At 30.6% G+C, this 14,376-nt stretch overlaps 3 protein-coding genes across 4 annotated transcripts; 2 read left to right on the top strand and 1 right to left on the bottom strand.

Moving 5' to 3' along the window:
- Positions 1-8,048: 8,048 nt before the first annotated feature.
- On the top strand, positions 8,049-9,982 carry LOC116766437 (uncharacterized). 2 transcript variants are annotated; one of them, XM_032656275.2, is made up of 3 exons: positions 8,049-8,290; positions 8,483-8,622; positions 8,697-9,982. In XM_032656275.2, exons 1-3 carry the CDS (start codon positions 8,160-8,162, stop codon positions 9,356-9,358), a joined length of 933 nt encoding a protein of 310 aa, XP_032512166.2. In that variant the 5' UTR covers positions 8,049-8,159; the 3' UTR covers positions 9,359-9,982. The 2 variants fall into 2 exon arrangements, with proteins under 2 accessions (XP_032512166.2, XP_032512168.1); XM_032656277.2 differs by having other exon boundaries at positions 8,688-8,779.
- Positions 9,983-10,140: 158 nt separating this feature from the next.
- LOC116766459 (ribose-5-phosphate isomerase) lies at positions 10,141-11,306 on the top strand. The gene has a single exon (XM_032656303.2). The coding sequence runs from the start codon at positions 10,395-10,397 to the stop codon at positions 11,166-11,168; it is 774 nt and encodes a 257-aa protein (XP_032512194.2). The 5' UTR covers positions 10,141-10,394; the 3' UTR covers positions 11,169-11,306.
- Positions 11,307-13,288, bottom strand: LOC116766541 (uncharacterized). Its single transcript, XM_032656429.2, has 3 exons — positions 13,122-13,288; positions 12,664-13,033; positions 11,307-12,491 (listed from the first exon to the last, which is right to left on the bottom strand). Exons 1-3 carry the CDS (start codon positions 13,122-13,124, stop codon positions 12,328-12,330), a joined length of 537 nt encoding a protein of 178 aa, XP_032512320.1. The 5' UTR covers positions 13,125-13,288; the 3' UTR covers positions 11,307-12,327.
- Between the last annotated feature and the right edge of the window lie 1,088 nt (positions 13,289-14,376).

Raw genomic sequence — 14,376 nt, 5'->3', positions numbered from 1 at the left:
GAATACATACTTAAAAGAGAAATCGTATCGAACATGAGGAAGCCCATTAGAAAATTTTGTAATAGCAATCCAAAGGTCAATCTTAATGATTAACCGTAAAGAGCATTCGATATTAGTTTTTGGTTGGTATTCCGATTCTTCTACGACAGTGGTTCCCAACCGGTGGTCCGGAAGACTGAAGTGATTGTACTGTTCCTATTTGACTTTAAAATTGGTAAGTACCTACACATTTCACTTCGTTTCCGCCATTGGACAATGTGTTCATGACAGATCATGTGCAAATATAAATAGGTGTATCGTGCGACGGACTTTGAAGTGGCGGACAATGAATTTATTCGTTAGTTAATTTCCTCTATGAACAATTATATTAAATTTAATGAAAAACTATAAATAAGTATCATTATGTAGATTTGGGGCTAAATTTAATGTACTTACTGACCTATGTTAGGAACGTACCTGTTTTTTTACCGACCGAACAATACTAAATTAGAATAAATTTGGTATTTTGATGTTACAAAACAAATACATATTATATATTCTATTTATCTACTTAATTGTATTTTTTGAAGTCGTATTCTTCTTATTAGTTTAGGTTAAGGCAAAGCATATCTTGTTTGAAATCTTAAAATTAACTAACTATTATAAGATAACCCTCTTTTTTTAAAGTCATTTTCGGAGTATAATCCAGCTCTGTGACATATTTTGTCAATATCACTTCAGACGTTCTTAAGTTGATAAAGACTAGGTTTTAAAACAGACACATAAAAAACTATGAGTTCGATTCGTGTTTTGTTGCTTATTTCTAGTCTTCCTGTCTGACTTTAATTTTCATATTTTTAATGTACTTGTTATTTCAATTTTATTAATTGCTTGCATATGCATGCTTTTTTGCATAGATAAGTTATGAAATATCTCCCTTCCACTTTTTTGTCTTTTGAATTTCGCGGCTGTCTATAAAGCGCTACAGAGCTTGAATTTGGCAATACTATAAATCATTTTAAAGGTCTTGACATAACCTACAAAACGATTAAACCCTATGCATGATTAGTTTGGATATTGCGTTTAACAGTTATATACGTGTAAACATGGAGTTCAATAACGCTGTCATTAGCACTATTTAAAGTTTTTCTTCGTTAAAGGCAAATCCGCTAGAGAAACGTTCCGTGAGATTAATTGTGTTTTGGGGGATGGTGTTCTATCACTTCGAACCGCGGAGGAATGATTTCGATGATTCAGAACCGGCGAAAACGACACTATGGGTAAGTCAGTCGGCGGAAGACTTGTGACGACGAAAACCAATCAAATCATGGAAAACATCGAGTTAGACAGTGGCCAAACCGGGATTGACAGCTAAGAAGGTTTTGCTGTGTGAAAGGAATCATCCACTATGAGCTACTCTCACATGGCCAGACGCTTAATTCTACCATCTACTGTAAACAACTGGACCGTTTGAAGGAGGTGATCGACCAGAAGTGTCCAGAATTGGCCAACAGGAAAGGTGTAGTGATAGACCTAATCTACCGGAGCTCGGATTGGAAGTTTTATCGCATCCACCATATAGCTCGGACATAGCGCCAAGTGATTACCATTTGTTCCTGTCTATGGCGAACGCCCTTGTTGATGTAAAGTTGAACTCAAAAGAGGCTTGTGACAACTTCCAGTCCGAGTTCTTCGCAAATAAAGATGGGGGCTTCTACGGGATGGGTATTACAAAAGTTGCCGTCTAGATGGAAACAGATTAGCGATAACAAAAACAAACAAAACAAAACGGCGCATATTTGAACTAAATCCGATCAGTGTAACACTTTTTATAAAGCATTGAATAAAGAGCAAAAAAGCGGAAGAGAGATATTTGACAACTCATTATTTGATTATTAGAAAAAGCTTATATTCTTCACGCGTATCTACGTATTAACAATTCTTTATTCCCTCAAAGCAGCAAAACGGCTGAATGAATTTTAATAACTGAGGTATTTATCGGGTCATCTAAATCATAGAATGTTTTGTTAAAATAGCGGCCGTAGAGTTATATAGCAGTCGGTTTTTTTTGCACTGAGAAATTAGTTTATTTTCTATTATATTGTCAGATAATGGTGCCTAAAAGATAATACGATGAAAGCTATATTACATTTTGATTCGCTTCTATAAAAAACAACACTAAAAAAGTCCAGTGTGTAATATGTGCAGCTGCACTTGAGGTCTACTTAAACCAGCGAAATTAAAGCGCCACCTGGAACCTGTTTATCCTAATTTATCTGATCGAACGAGACAATTTTTTGCAGGAAAATTAGAAGACGTTGCAAATGTCTTTATATTTGAAGATAAACTTCGCGCATTTATTTGTGAACTAAAATTATGGCGGTCCCTGATGAAGAAAAGTTTGGGAACCACTGAATTCTACGACTATTGGCAGTTTCTTGATATAAATTGTAATAAAATATAAATATAATAGGTAGGTACTTGTTATTATTTTAAATACCTTACACATGAAACAAGGGATAACAATTTGCTGTTTCGTTTGCATTTAAAAGTTTTGTATCCGGTTTTTCATAATAAAGAAAGTACAAAAGTAATTTTTTTTTTTTCCAGATATTAGCTAATCAGGTTCCATCTTTTATTTAAGAAGCTTTGATAGAGTTTAGGTGTGGTAGCAATATAAGCATACACACACGTCTTTATAACACTAATACTAGCAGATAATCATTTACGAAAATAAATAAAGTCAAATGTATCTTCTCTATATTTAATTTTGTTTGTGGGAAATTTCCTAGCAAACAGATACTGTAAATAATATTAATAGAGGCAGTACTAATAAAGCAATAGGATTCTGTTTGTCTGTGGAGCCTATGTTATTATTCAACTCGCGACGCAACCGGCCGCCCGTTCCCTCGTAAATCAAACTCGCCACTCGCCATTCGCTTATACAATATACATTTTTATTTGTGTGAATGTTGAATAGGTAATAAACTATGGCAGGTGAAACGCTCGTTCGTATGCGAGAGGAATTTGAAACACACGCAAATATTGCCATGGTCTGGATTTGTTGTGTGATGATGGTATTGTGTTTGTTTGTTAGTTAGCAACGTGTTGATATAAAGTATCAATTCTTTTTATGTGAAAGATTTAGTATACATCAGAATTGGTTTTGAGATTACTATATATACTTTTTAATAATCCTCAAAATTCCGAATTACTCCACGTACCTCCACAAAACCAAACTCATAAAATATATATACCAAACAAGTATATTTTTATTTAGTAATTATATTTACATTGGTACGTCCGAGATAGTATATAGTAGCATCTACAGTTTTCGATGTTTCCATAAACATTTTAAACAAACAATGGGTGTGTGACGTTTTAACCGTATTTTATAAAGGAGCTCAAAGAATGAACATTCTGTTTGAACTTTATATGTACAGCTTTAGTTAGTTTTCTAGAGGTCTCTTCATCTCGGAGCGCGTCAGAGCAGAAAATTCACTCGAACCCACATACTATACTTGGGATGTGTATTTTCTTCGTCTGCTATAAAATTCTTACAGAAAAATGTCTCCTATATACTTTACAGATGTAAAGGAAATATAAAGAAGTATACGTAAAAGAAAATAATTGACTATCTTATTTAACTTACAATGAGATCTAAGACTTTTGCGAGTATTCATTTAAATGAAACGAAACATTCAAAAAGACGAGATGTGTGAGTAATTCATATCTCGTCTGCCTGTGATCACGGTTGCTGCAAAGTTTGTTGCTGCAAAATAGGTTGTTGCTGCAAAGTAACCGAAACGTAGGGAGTAGACATGTAGTTTAAAAAAAAAATAAGCGTAGTCATCCGAAAGATACTAGTTTCATTTATTTAACTCACGTCGGAAATCGTAACCGCTTGTGCAAATAAAAAAACTATTGATTTAATTGTCATTGTAAAACGCTGATGGCCGTTACCGTTAATGAAATGGCAGGCGAAATGATCATAATTACATCGAACGTTTTTACTGTATTGTTACCAGAGCTCACAGAATCACCTGGCATTACCGTTGGACAAATATTTTCAACAAATGACACCATTTGCTGGAATCGTTTGTATAATACCTTGTAATTTCGATAGCTAAATATCCATACAACGTAGATCTGTTTATCGTGACACGTAATCTACATTACCTACAGAACAATGCGGGACAGTTATTGAACGTATTTCATTTTATTCCAATTTTAATATAAATATTATCAAACATTATTGTTTTATTACGTTTTATGACTTACAGCTAATACTATAATTATTAAAAATACTTAAGGCGAATTAAATAAAAAAAAAATTAGCTTTTATTAAACATTTACCTTAGATGTTTTTAGTGGAAACGTTAAAATTGAAGAGAAAATTATTCAAAAGTAGATCGCATCTCCGCTAAAAACAGCTGGTGCACAACTTTCAACTCAAAATACTGTCCAAACGTGACCTGACATTATTGCATCATTTGTAGCCATCTCTTCTAAATGCATTTTATTGCACATAATATTTTAATTTCAATATTTTTATTTTTTATATGGGTTTATTCATTCGGAATTATATATTCTCAATAATGAAACTAATATTTCAAAGAGTTTCTGTAAATAGAAAAACTATTTCAACTCACTGGTGGTAATTGTCTTCCGAAAACTGGTGTAATAGAAATCGTGGCCATTCCCCCAGGGCATCCTGATACTCTGCACAAAGGACCTAACAAAAAGGTTTCACCGTCACATGAACATTGTAAAACTCACCCTCGTACCAGCCTCTGCGTTCAAACTAATATCAACTTTAACATAATCCATGAAGCCATCATTTTGTGTATCAAGTGAAGTTTGTTATATTTTTTTCCAATCCGATAATGCGACCTTAGAATCGGGATCATGGTTTACTACAAATTGTATTAGAGCAGAACATTTAACTATTTATATCCGGTACGGTCCTTTGCAAAAATATATGCATTGAAAATTACATATATATGTACTATATAATTATTGTGTGGCTATGAATATACTAATACTTATAACCTTAACTGGTTTAAGGGTTACCTTTGACCTTAATACATTTTTCTTTTTATTTTTTAATTTTGATATTTCCATAAACTTTTTGAGTAAAAGAAGTTTAGTTTAGTTTGTTAACCCGCTATACTTTTTTATTCTTAAATCAATTTTTCTCACTTACGTATCATCTGGATCATTAGATTGTTTCTGTTGGTTAATTATAAATTTGTTTTTCATCGTACATAATTTTCAAATTTCATTACATACTCGACTTAAAATTTATATTGAACTTCGGTATGGAAAGTTTATCGAGATATTTATGAAAACCATATTTGCCGGTCGTTGGCCCCGCATTATTAAACGCATGGCTTTATAAAATTAAAATCGTTGTTAAAAATTTCACACAATATTAAATCTGCTACACTAAATGTAAAAATTAATATCAGAACTCTGTTCTTAATTACGTTTTTATTAATTACATTACATACGCCCACGTTACTTGTTAGAAAGTAATTCAATAAAATAAAGTACTAGACACGATTCAATCACTCGTTTGTTTAGTTTTATTTAGATTTATAAAACAAAGTTATGATGCCATAGGATGCAAGACGTTTTGCAGCAAAATTCGATTACCCTGAAAATACTAGCATTCCCAAGATAACACCCTGAAGTGGATTTCAGAATGTCAGCGTGCATTAAATATCTTGTCAAAATATTGTCACCATATCGTCACTTTATTTTTCATTTTATAAAACATGCAATACATAATTTATTGTCAATATTTAATCGTCCAATTTAGACAACAAAAGTTCCGGTTATTGTTTTAATAACAGGCATATAAATATCAAATGTTTACAGAAGTTTATTTCAATTTTTTTTTTCAAATATTATTCAAATACACTCTATTGCTAAACAAAAGTTTATTCATGAGTTTTTCGAGGTGAAACTAAACGTTGTGACGACATTTCTATAGCACCAACTCGATAGTCCAAAGTTGTTCCTCCAACTTCACTAGTTTAGCTTTTACCAAAAAAAATATATACTTTAACTAGGTTTTTGAAGCCTACAACAACGTGAATTATTTTTTAATTATACTTGTTTTAGGATTCTATACATAAAGATTTTCAATTCCTACTTTTCTCTTATATTTCATATGTTTGGGCTGAGTTCCCAATAAGTTTTTAGTCATGTACCTTTTTTATTCTTAAGTCATCCACATTTTGTCCATTTCTTTGGTCTTCTTGCACATTTTCATCCATTTAACCTACTATCACTCTTTCTATAGAAATATGTATTCTAGGAAATTCGCTTAGATGTCAGCATCTCTAACACTTAACCTACGATTAAGTATATTTCATATCCTATTTGTCTTTTCTTCGCCAATACTATTCATTTCATATCATGTTTTCTCCATGCCATTACTATTCATTTTAATTCATAGTAGCTGAGCACATATCTCCATATATTATTGCAGGTCTTATAAATGCAGAATTGGCTTTCATAGAAAAGTTTATCTCTTTGATAAATTATAGGTATACTTTTTCCCTCCCTGATCAAGTTTTTCCAGTCAATCTTTACATATTTATAGTAATCGATTTAAAGGTTTACATATTTCCTTTAAAGTTTATTTCTGTACCTATTTAATTTTGCAATATTTCACGGGATACTATAATTACATAGGAATTACACGTAAGAAATTTCAATATTAAGTTATTCAGTTGTTATATTTAAAAATTACACATACAATTACAATTACAGTGGATTTAAGAAAAACCTACTTTAAAAATTTAGCTCCATGTTTTGAAACGAATACATAATCACAAACATTGAAGTTAAATAAAAACTTGGACCAAAAAAAAATTATGTACACGTGAGGTTTTCTTATTCATCAAGACACTAATAGTCAAATTATTGATAGATTTTTATAACGCCAATAATATCATATATACAAAATGTAAATATTTCTTGTTTTAGAAAAAAAATAAAGTGTTTTTATAATGTAGATCTTTAATAATGTCACCACATAGTATTTTCAAGTTATTAAAGTCGTCTTGAGTATTCGTCAAATAGTTATTCGCAGTGATATCTTCGCATCAAAGCAATATTATCTCAACGAAATCCTTGTATCAAATCTTAAAATCGTTTCGCATTGTTGTCTTTTGTGTTCAAATCCGCATTCGTTTTCCATCGCACACCATTATTCACATTAAGTGGACAGATCTCGGGTCAGATCCAGGCACAAGAAAAGCACAAAAAGTGCCCGCTTTATCCGAGCATGATAAATTTACTTCAAATCCGAGAATGGCGTCTTTTATGAAGGAAATTGAAATAAACCGACCGTGCGGATAACGGCTAAGTAAGGAGATCAGGATTCTTAAAAATATAGTTGTGAATCATTATCATTAGTCACTGCACCACCCGCAATCACTATACAGAGTTCAATTACGTAAATAGATCAAAGATTGTAAAAATAGTCTTACAAGGTAATGCTACTAATACAGAATACCTTAAACGTGTCATTTCAAATCAGCAGTAAACCAAAACACGTTTATGTATATACATGCAATATATATAACTGAATAACTGTAATCTTACATGTAATACGTACTGTCAATGTTTAAATGCAATTCTTATTCCCTAAAGCTTAACGTAGCGTGGTATCAGGACCTCTATACATTATACGTATGTTATAGTGTTGGAACTGAAATCGAGCGTGAAATGGTTACCACACAAGCGGTTGTCTCGCGAACAAACGAAATAGCAGTTCGCTAGTCGGTGTTGGGCGGAAAATTGGCTACCAACCTAATACGGCTTGCCTATAACTTCAGCAAATTACATTAGGGCATTGAAACTATCCTAATACAAAATGAACTATTATATTCTATTTAGGATATACTTTTCATCTTCCTTTTTTCTAACTATTACTTTCTTCATATAACTCTAAACATACTTAATAGAAATTGAACAATAAAGTAAAAAATATAACTCCTGATATAAAAAAGGTTAGTAGTAATTTTACCTCTTTAAAACAGGGTATGTGAATGAAATTTAAAAATAAATTTATCCACATCAATTTTTATAAACAATATTATGGAAGTATTAAAATCTAATATTAAAATTCTTATTTAGAAATCAATTAGTTCCTTTTAAAAACCATGGATAGCAAAGGTGGTGACGCCAATAACGCAGTAGATGTTTACCCAAAATGTTCCTCAGTAGGATTTATTGACTCTGATGTAAATAAGATGTACATGGCTCTCACCGCCATAACAAGAGAAATACAGAGGTAAGAAGAACACTAGAAAATCGTTCACTCTTTTCTTGTATCAATATAGGAATGGTTAAAATATTCTAGTAGTTAAATAATTTGTTTTGAAATTAGTCACCGGTAGAAAACTGTATACACATGAGCTAAATGTTATAAAACAACAACACAATATCATTAGTATTCAACTTAATAAATGTTAATGAATTTAAGATTTCATTATACCGAGAAACAATTATTTGAGAAACCAGAAGATATGGAGCCTTTTAACAGTCTGGTTATTTACAAATCACGGCTTCAAAGAAAAAGAAAACAAATAAAAAGATTAAACCAGAACGTCAAAATTTGTTGGAGTAAGTTGATCTAAATACGTATGTGAGTCCACTTTTGTAACATAATTCTTATAAACCTAAACAAGTTTATTAAGTTTTAGTAAAGCTTCTCATATCCTCAAAAGAAAAACAAGATTGGGAATTGAAAAACAATATTCTTCATAACCGAGACTGGGACCGAAATTCAATTCAAAACGTTTCACTGATAAGGCATTTAGCGAAAAGAAATGGTATCTTTGAAGAAGCCTTTGATAACATCAAGAACCACATTATCAAAGGATATAATAAAATTCAAAAAAATAAGATGAATTCTTCATATAATTCCGATATACCGTTGCTCGAGCAATTAAAAACAATTATCAATGAATGTGAAAAACATAAATATGGTTTTTGCAATGAACGCGAAAAGTGCCAACTTTTGGAACAAAGAAATAGATTTCTCCAAAACAAAATAAGTATACTTGTATCTAACATGGAAACTCTTAAAAAAGAACTTGCCAATGTTAGTTACCAGTTGTCTAAGCGTGACAAAGAAATCATTTACTTTAAAAATAAACTCTTAAATAAAATAAATCATACAAAACTTTCCCCCGTTGAAAATCCACGCAACGATAAAAATATAGGCTCTAAAATATCCACTCATTCTTCACAACCAAATTTAAGTTCTCATCTATCTTTAGTAAAATCTTTGCTCATCGATCAAGACAGAATGATAAAGAAAATTAAAAATATGACCGACATTATTATTAAAAGTTAAAAATAAATACCTACATAAAAACTCATGTTTATCTTATTCTTAATTAAATTTATAATTTAAAAGAAAGTAAACAATTATTCACAAATGTGTCTAAATATAATATTTGAGTGAATATAAAAAGAAGAATTTTGTACATTTTGTAAGAAATAAAATTTCTGTAAAATGCCTTCCTGCCATACAAAATGCTATTGATAGTAGTAGCTACGTAAAGTAATTTAAATTTATGTAATACAAATTAATAGTTATATTCCGAAAATTTTTTATATTATATTTTTTCTTTGTAATAACATAAAAATAGTATACATATGTTGTACAATAATAATACAAGTTGATATTTGTCTATTTCATTCGAATTAATTGTTTGTATTCTAACGCGACATCTCTGTTTATTTATGCAACTTTCTGTGATAATTCCTCTTTCCGTATAAGTTTCGTCGTCTGTATAGCAGCTAAGCTTATATCTCAGGGTTTTTAAACTTTACTCATCAGCAGTTGCAGTTATTTTGCCACAGATGGTGTTGATTAGTTCGACGTTTTATAATTTATAATTTGTATAGAATGTTGTTAGGTCGAAGTATATATTTGTATAATATTTTTATTTTGCGTTTACGTATATTGTATTATAAAGCGAATGGATTGGATAATATTAATACATTTCTAAACAAATGCAAAGTTTTGTCAGTAGCTTAGCTTTGTACCTTTCAATAATTTCCGAGCAATCGCTTCATTTGACATAATTTGCAAAGTACCTATATAAACATTAAACACATTGCACAGTTGAAAAGATATGACCTATCAACAGGCTGCATAACCTTTACATTTTTGTTTGGGAGTTAGATGTTTTATCAAGTTTTATATAATGTGTTAGAAAGATAATTATTATCGTACCGTATTAATTGTCAAAGTGAACACTGGTCTTTTATAAAAGTTATATTTCGTTTCAACGATAAAAGAGCCCCGTAATCTATAACTAGTGTCGAATATATCAGTGAACTAATTTTATATTAGTTTATAAATAGAAACTAATTGTAAGTATATGTTTTCTGTGAGAAAATTTGTGCAACACATTGTTGGAAGGCATTACTATCATACAACTGAAACCAAAATGTCTTTAGAACAAGCAAAGTTAGTAGCGGCATATCGCGCTGTCGATGAATTTGTGCAAAATAATAATATTGTTGGAATCGGTAGTGGTTCAACTGTTGTATATGCAGTGCAACGTCTCGCCGAAAGAGTGGAAACAGAAAACCTTAAGGTGACATGTATTCCAACGTCATTTCAAGCAAAGCAGTTAATTATCAAACATAATCTTATATTAGGAGAACTTGATACAAATCCCACTATTGATGTTACCATAGATGGAGCTGATGAAGTTGATGCCAATATGACATTAATAAAAGGAGGTGGTGGTTGCTTACTGCAAGAGAAAATTATTGCATCATGTTCAAAAAAGATGATAGTAATCGCAGATTATACTAAAGACTCTGAGAAATTGGGTGATAGATACAAAAAAGGAATACCTATTGAAGTTGTTCCCATGGCTTATGTACCTATAAAAATAAAAATCATACAAATGTTCGGAGGGGAGATTAAATTGAGAAGTGCAATTGCAAAAGCCGGACCTGTTGTTACCGATAATGGTAATTTTATTCTTGATTGGTTGTTTACTAACCAAGATCTAGATTGGGATCAAGTCAATTCTGAAATAAAAATGATACCAGGTGTTGTAGAAACTGGTTTGTTTGTAAAAATGTGTAACAAAGCCTATTTTGGACAGGCAGAAGGCACTGTTGCCGAGAGATCTAATTAAATAGCTCGAGGCATAAATAGGATTAAATAGTTAAGAATAAGATTTTGTTACTTATAAGTGACATGTTTTTTATATGTATGTAACCGTTTCTTTGTCAAAATATTTTTATTGATATGAAATATACAGTAAAAATCATAATTTTAGTGCCATTTATTTAATTGTGTTTAAAAAACTCAGTTACAATAATTAAATAATTAAATGCTCAACAAAACAATGTTTAACAATTAATAGGTGTAGAATTTTGTACATATCAGACACATCGGTATAAAATTCACTTAAAATAATGACTTTTGTGAACATCCTATAAATATAACTGATACTTGTAATTAATAATAGCTTTTTTTAAAAAGATAGCTACTTTACCACTTTTATGCACAAATAATGAACTTTTTTAAATCTTAGCTCCTAAAAGATTATCAAATATTCGATCAAGTGAGTCACAGTCCGCTTATTTTCACACAAGCCTAGATAATATAAAGTTTTAAAAACATTTATTTATGTAAAGGGCAGTAAGAATGTTTATGAATCCATTAATTCATTTTTACAACCATACAATGTCATTTTGTGTGTTTATCAGATATTATTTAGTGTGCACACCAACAGCCTAGATCTGATTTTTAAGTAATATACTTTTGTTATATACTGATATGAGATCTGATATAATAACCGTCCTTTATGAAAATTCTAGCTCTACATTATCAAGAGGCTACATCTTATTTAAGCATAAGCACAATTAAAATATATCAGCATAAACAAACTATTTAATACATTATATATTAAATTTACTGTTAGCAATCTTGTTAATTTTGACAACACAAAAGTTTAATATGTACTAAATTAAAGTAATAATACATATTGTGAAAAATTGCGAAAATTTGTATTCTTTTAAATAAAACAAGATTGTAATAGTATTTTAAGAAAATAACAGATAATATTATGATTTCCTCAATTGTATAACAATATACTTTATGTAGGTCTGATTTAGAATAGAGCTACATGCTTTTTCAAATATTCTTCTACTTTGTGCAACACAGCAAAGAAAATATTTACTTATTTTAATATTACATCATACCCAAAACAATATTTTGTATCAAGTAGAAATAATCCAGATATGAACATTGTAAAATATGGTGCAAACTTCAATAAATATATATCTGTATCAATATAGGCTAGTTTTTTTCATTATACGTAAGAATTCTTCCTGGTTTATTTCCCCGTCGCCATCTCTATCCGCTTCATCAATCATTTCATGCAATTCTTCATCTGTTAAATTTTCTCCTAACTCTCGGGCCACTCTTTTTAAGTTTTTAAATGAAATTTTACCTGTAAAGTATTAAGTTCATCATAACATTTCTTGCCTCTATGCCACAGTATTGTTGACCGTAGTTATTTTATAATTATTTGTGCCAATTATCAATAAAACATTAAAGTTTGCCACCGGACGGAAAACATTAATCAGCATAACAATATAATTTGAAATTGTTTTAATTGATACCTGTCTCATCATCATCAAATAATTTAAAAGCCTTCATAATTTCTTCTTTTGTATCCTTTTCAGCCATTTTAACAGTCATCAAATCTAAGAAATCGTCAAAGGAGACTTTGCCATCACCCTTATCAATTTCTGCGATCATTTTTTTGATTTCCTCCTTTTTCGGTTCAAAACCTAGTGCGCGTATTGCAACTTTTAGCTCTTTTGTATCTATTTTTCCTGTATTCTCAGTATCAAATAAATCAAAAGCTTCTTTGATATCCCGTCTCTGTTCCTCAGATAGTTCGAACTTTGGTCCTGATTTTTTACGAACCCCACCAGGTGGGGCGTTAGAATTTGTGTTCTTTTTTTGAGTAACATTAACTGTTGTAGTCTATAAAACAGTAATATATTAAGTGTTCATTACTGAAGTTTTTACTTGAAAATGTAATCGATTTTTCCATAAGTCATTGGAAACTTACCATTTTATTAAAAAAAAAATTATTTCAGGAAATACATATACAATTTTTGATTTAAGGATCTATTTTCTAGTATTCAGTAAACAATATAATAGATAAATACTTATTAAACTATAATGTTTTAAATAACAATCCTAATCTCGCGCGAGTGTCACTATGGCCATAGATTAAAATATTTTTTTTTGTTTGTTTTCCATATCCAGGGATATAATATCCGAAGTAGATCACGTTGAGTGGGGGCCGTTTTGGAAACAAGATGAATTTATATTAAAAACCTATTTTGTATTTAGTCCATATTTTTTAGTTAATATTATTTTTATCATTGTTTTGTTTCCATTAAATGGACCTTTCAGCATGATAGATGTCCCAATGATATTGAAATCTAAGGCAATAAAATATCGAATCTAACTTGCTACGAAACTTAGGTGAATTGTTCTATTTTGGTTAAAATTTCACTGCAAAGGTTTTAAAGAAGAGGCATCGTCCATATGACAACATACCATAGATACCATGGATATGTTTGTTAGAAGGTGCCAACCCCCCCAAATACTAAGTAAAGAAAGAACTCTTTCTCCTTAAGAAACCAACCAAACAATCACCAACTTATTTGGGTCTTTCATAAAATCTAAAAAAGATGATAATGGAACCGAGAATAGATAATAGTATTTAGAGTCACAGATAGTTTATGGCGGATAAGATATTACTAATTTAAATGATTTTTTCACTCCGTTTTTAAAAATCAGAGAAAAACAAATTGCTCATCTACTACCAATAATTGTACAACGTAAAGTATTGATATTTGAATAGAGATTGCCAACTACACCGGTATTGTTTAGAATATAAAAGTATTACAAAAGGTTTTTAGTAACGTTCGACACTAAGAGTTATTGTATGGGACATCGTATTCATATCTCTATTAGTCAACGAGATTATAAGACGATTTGACTAATAATATAATGGAAGCGGTTAAAGAGGAAGGGAATCATGTGATAGGAAAAGCTATTTCAGCCCCTAAACAGTCTGAGCGGGCAGTTAATACCGCTGATTACAAAAAATTGTTTTGTTAAGCTGACCAAAAACAAATGTAATTGCAATAAAATATGTTAGGTTAAAGGTTTTTCCAACAATAATTAAAGGTACTATAGAGCTTCCAGACTTCAGATAACGATGGAAGGCTCTAGGCTCCGAATTGAAGCAGTTTTGGAAGAATTTATAATAACACATTGGAAAGTTAGGTTGAGTCTAGTAAAATACTATA

The sequence above is a fragment of the Danaus plexippus genome, chromosome 15, assembly GCF_018135715.1.
Source record: "Danaus plexippus chromosome 15, MEX_DaPlex, whole genome shotgun sequence".
Lineage (NCBI taxonomy): Eukaryota > Metazoa > Arthropoda > Insecta > Lepidoptera > Nymphalidae > Danaus > Danaus plexippus.
The sequence above is the reverse complement of the archived record's forward strand: the minus strand, read 5'-3'. Positions and strand labels throughout refer to the sequence as shown.

Bases quoted from the DNA above. Each gene is read 5' to 3' on its own strand.
- LOC116766459 (XM_032656303.2), top strand. From the start codon at position 10,395: ATGTTTTCTGTGAGAAAATTTGTGCAACACATTGTTGGAAGGCATTAC.
- LOC116766437 (XM_032656275.2), top strand. From the start codon at position 8,160: ATGGATAGCAAAGGTGGTGACGCCAATAACGCAGTAGATGTTTACCCA. The intron at 8,291-8,482 runs GTAAGAAGAACA...AATGAATTTAAG, and splicing joins ATAACAAGAGAAATACAGAG to ATTTCATTATACCGAGAAAC. The intron at 8,623-8,696 runs GTAAGTTGATCT...AAGTTTATTAAG, and splicing joins GAACGTCAAAATTTGTTGGA to TTTTAGTAAAGCTTCTCATA.
- LOC116766541 (XM_032656429.2), bottom strand. The intron at 12,492-12,663 runs GTATCAATTAAA...AATACTTTACAG, and splicing joins ATTTGATGATGATGAGACAG to GTAAAATTTCATTTAAAAAC.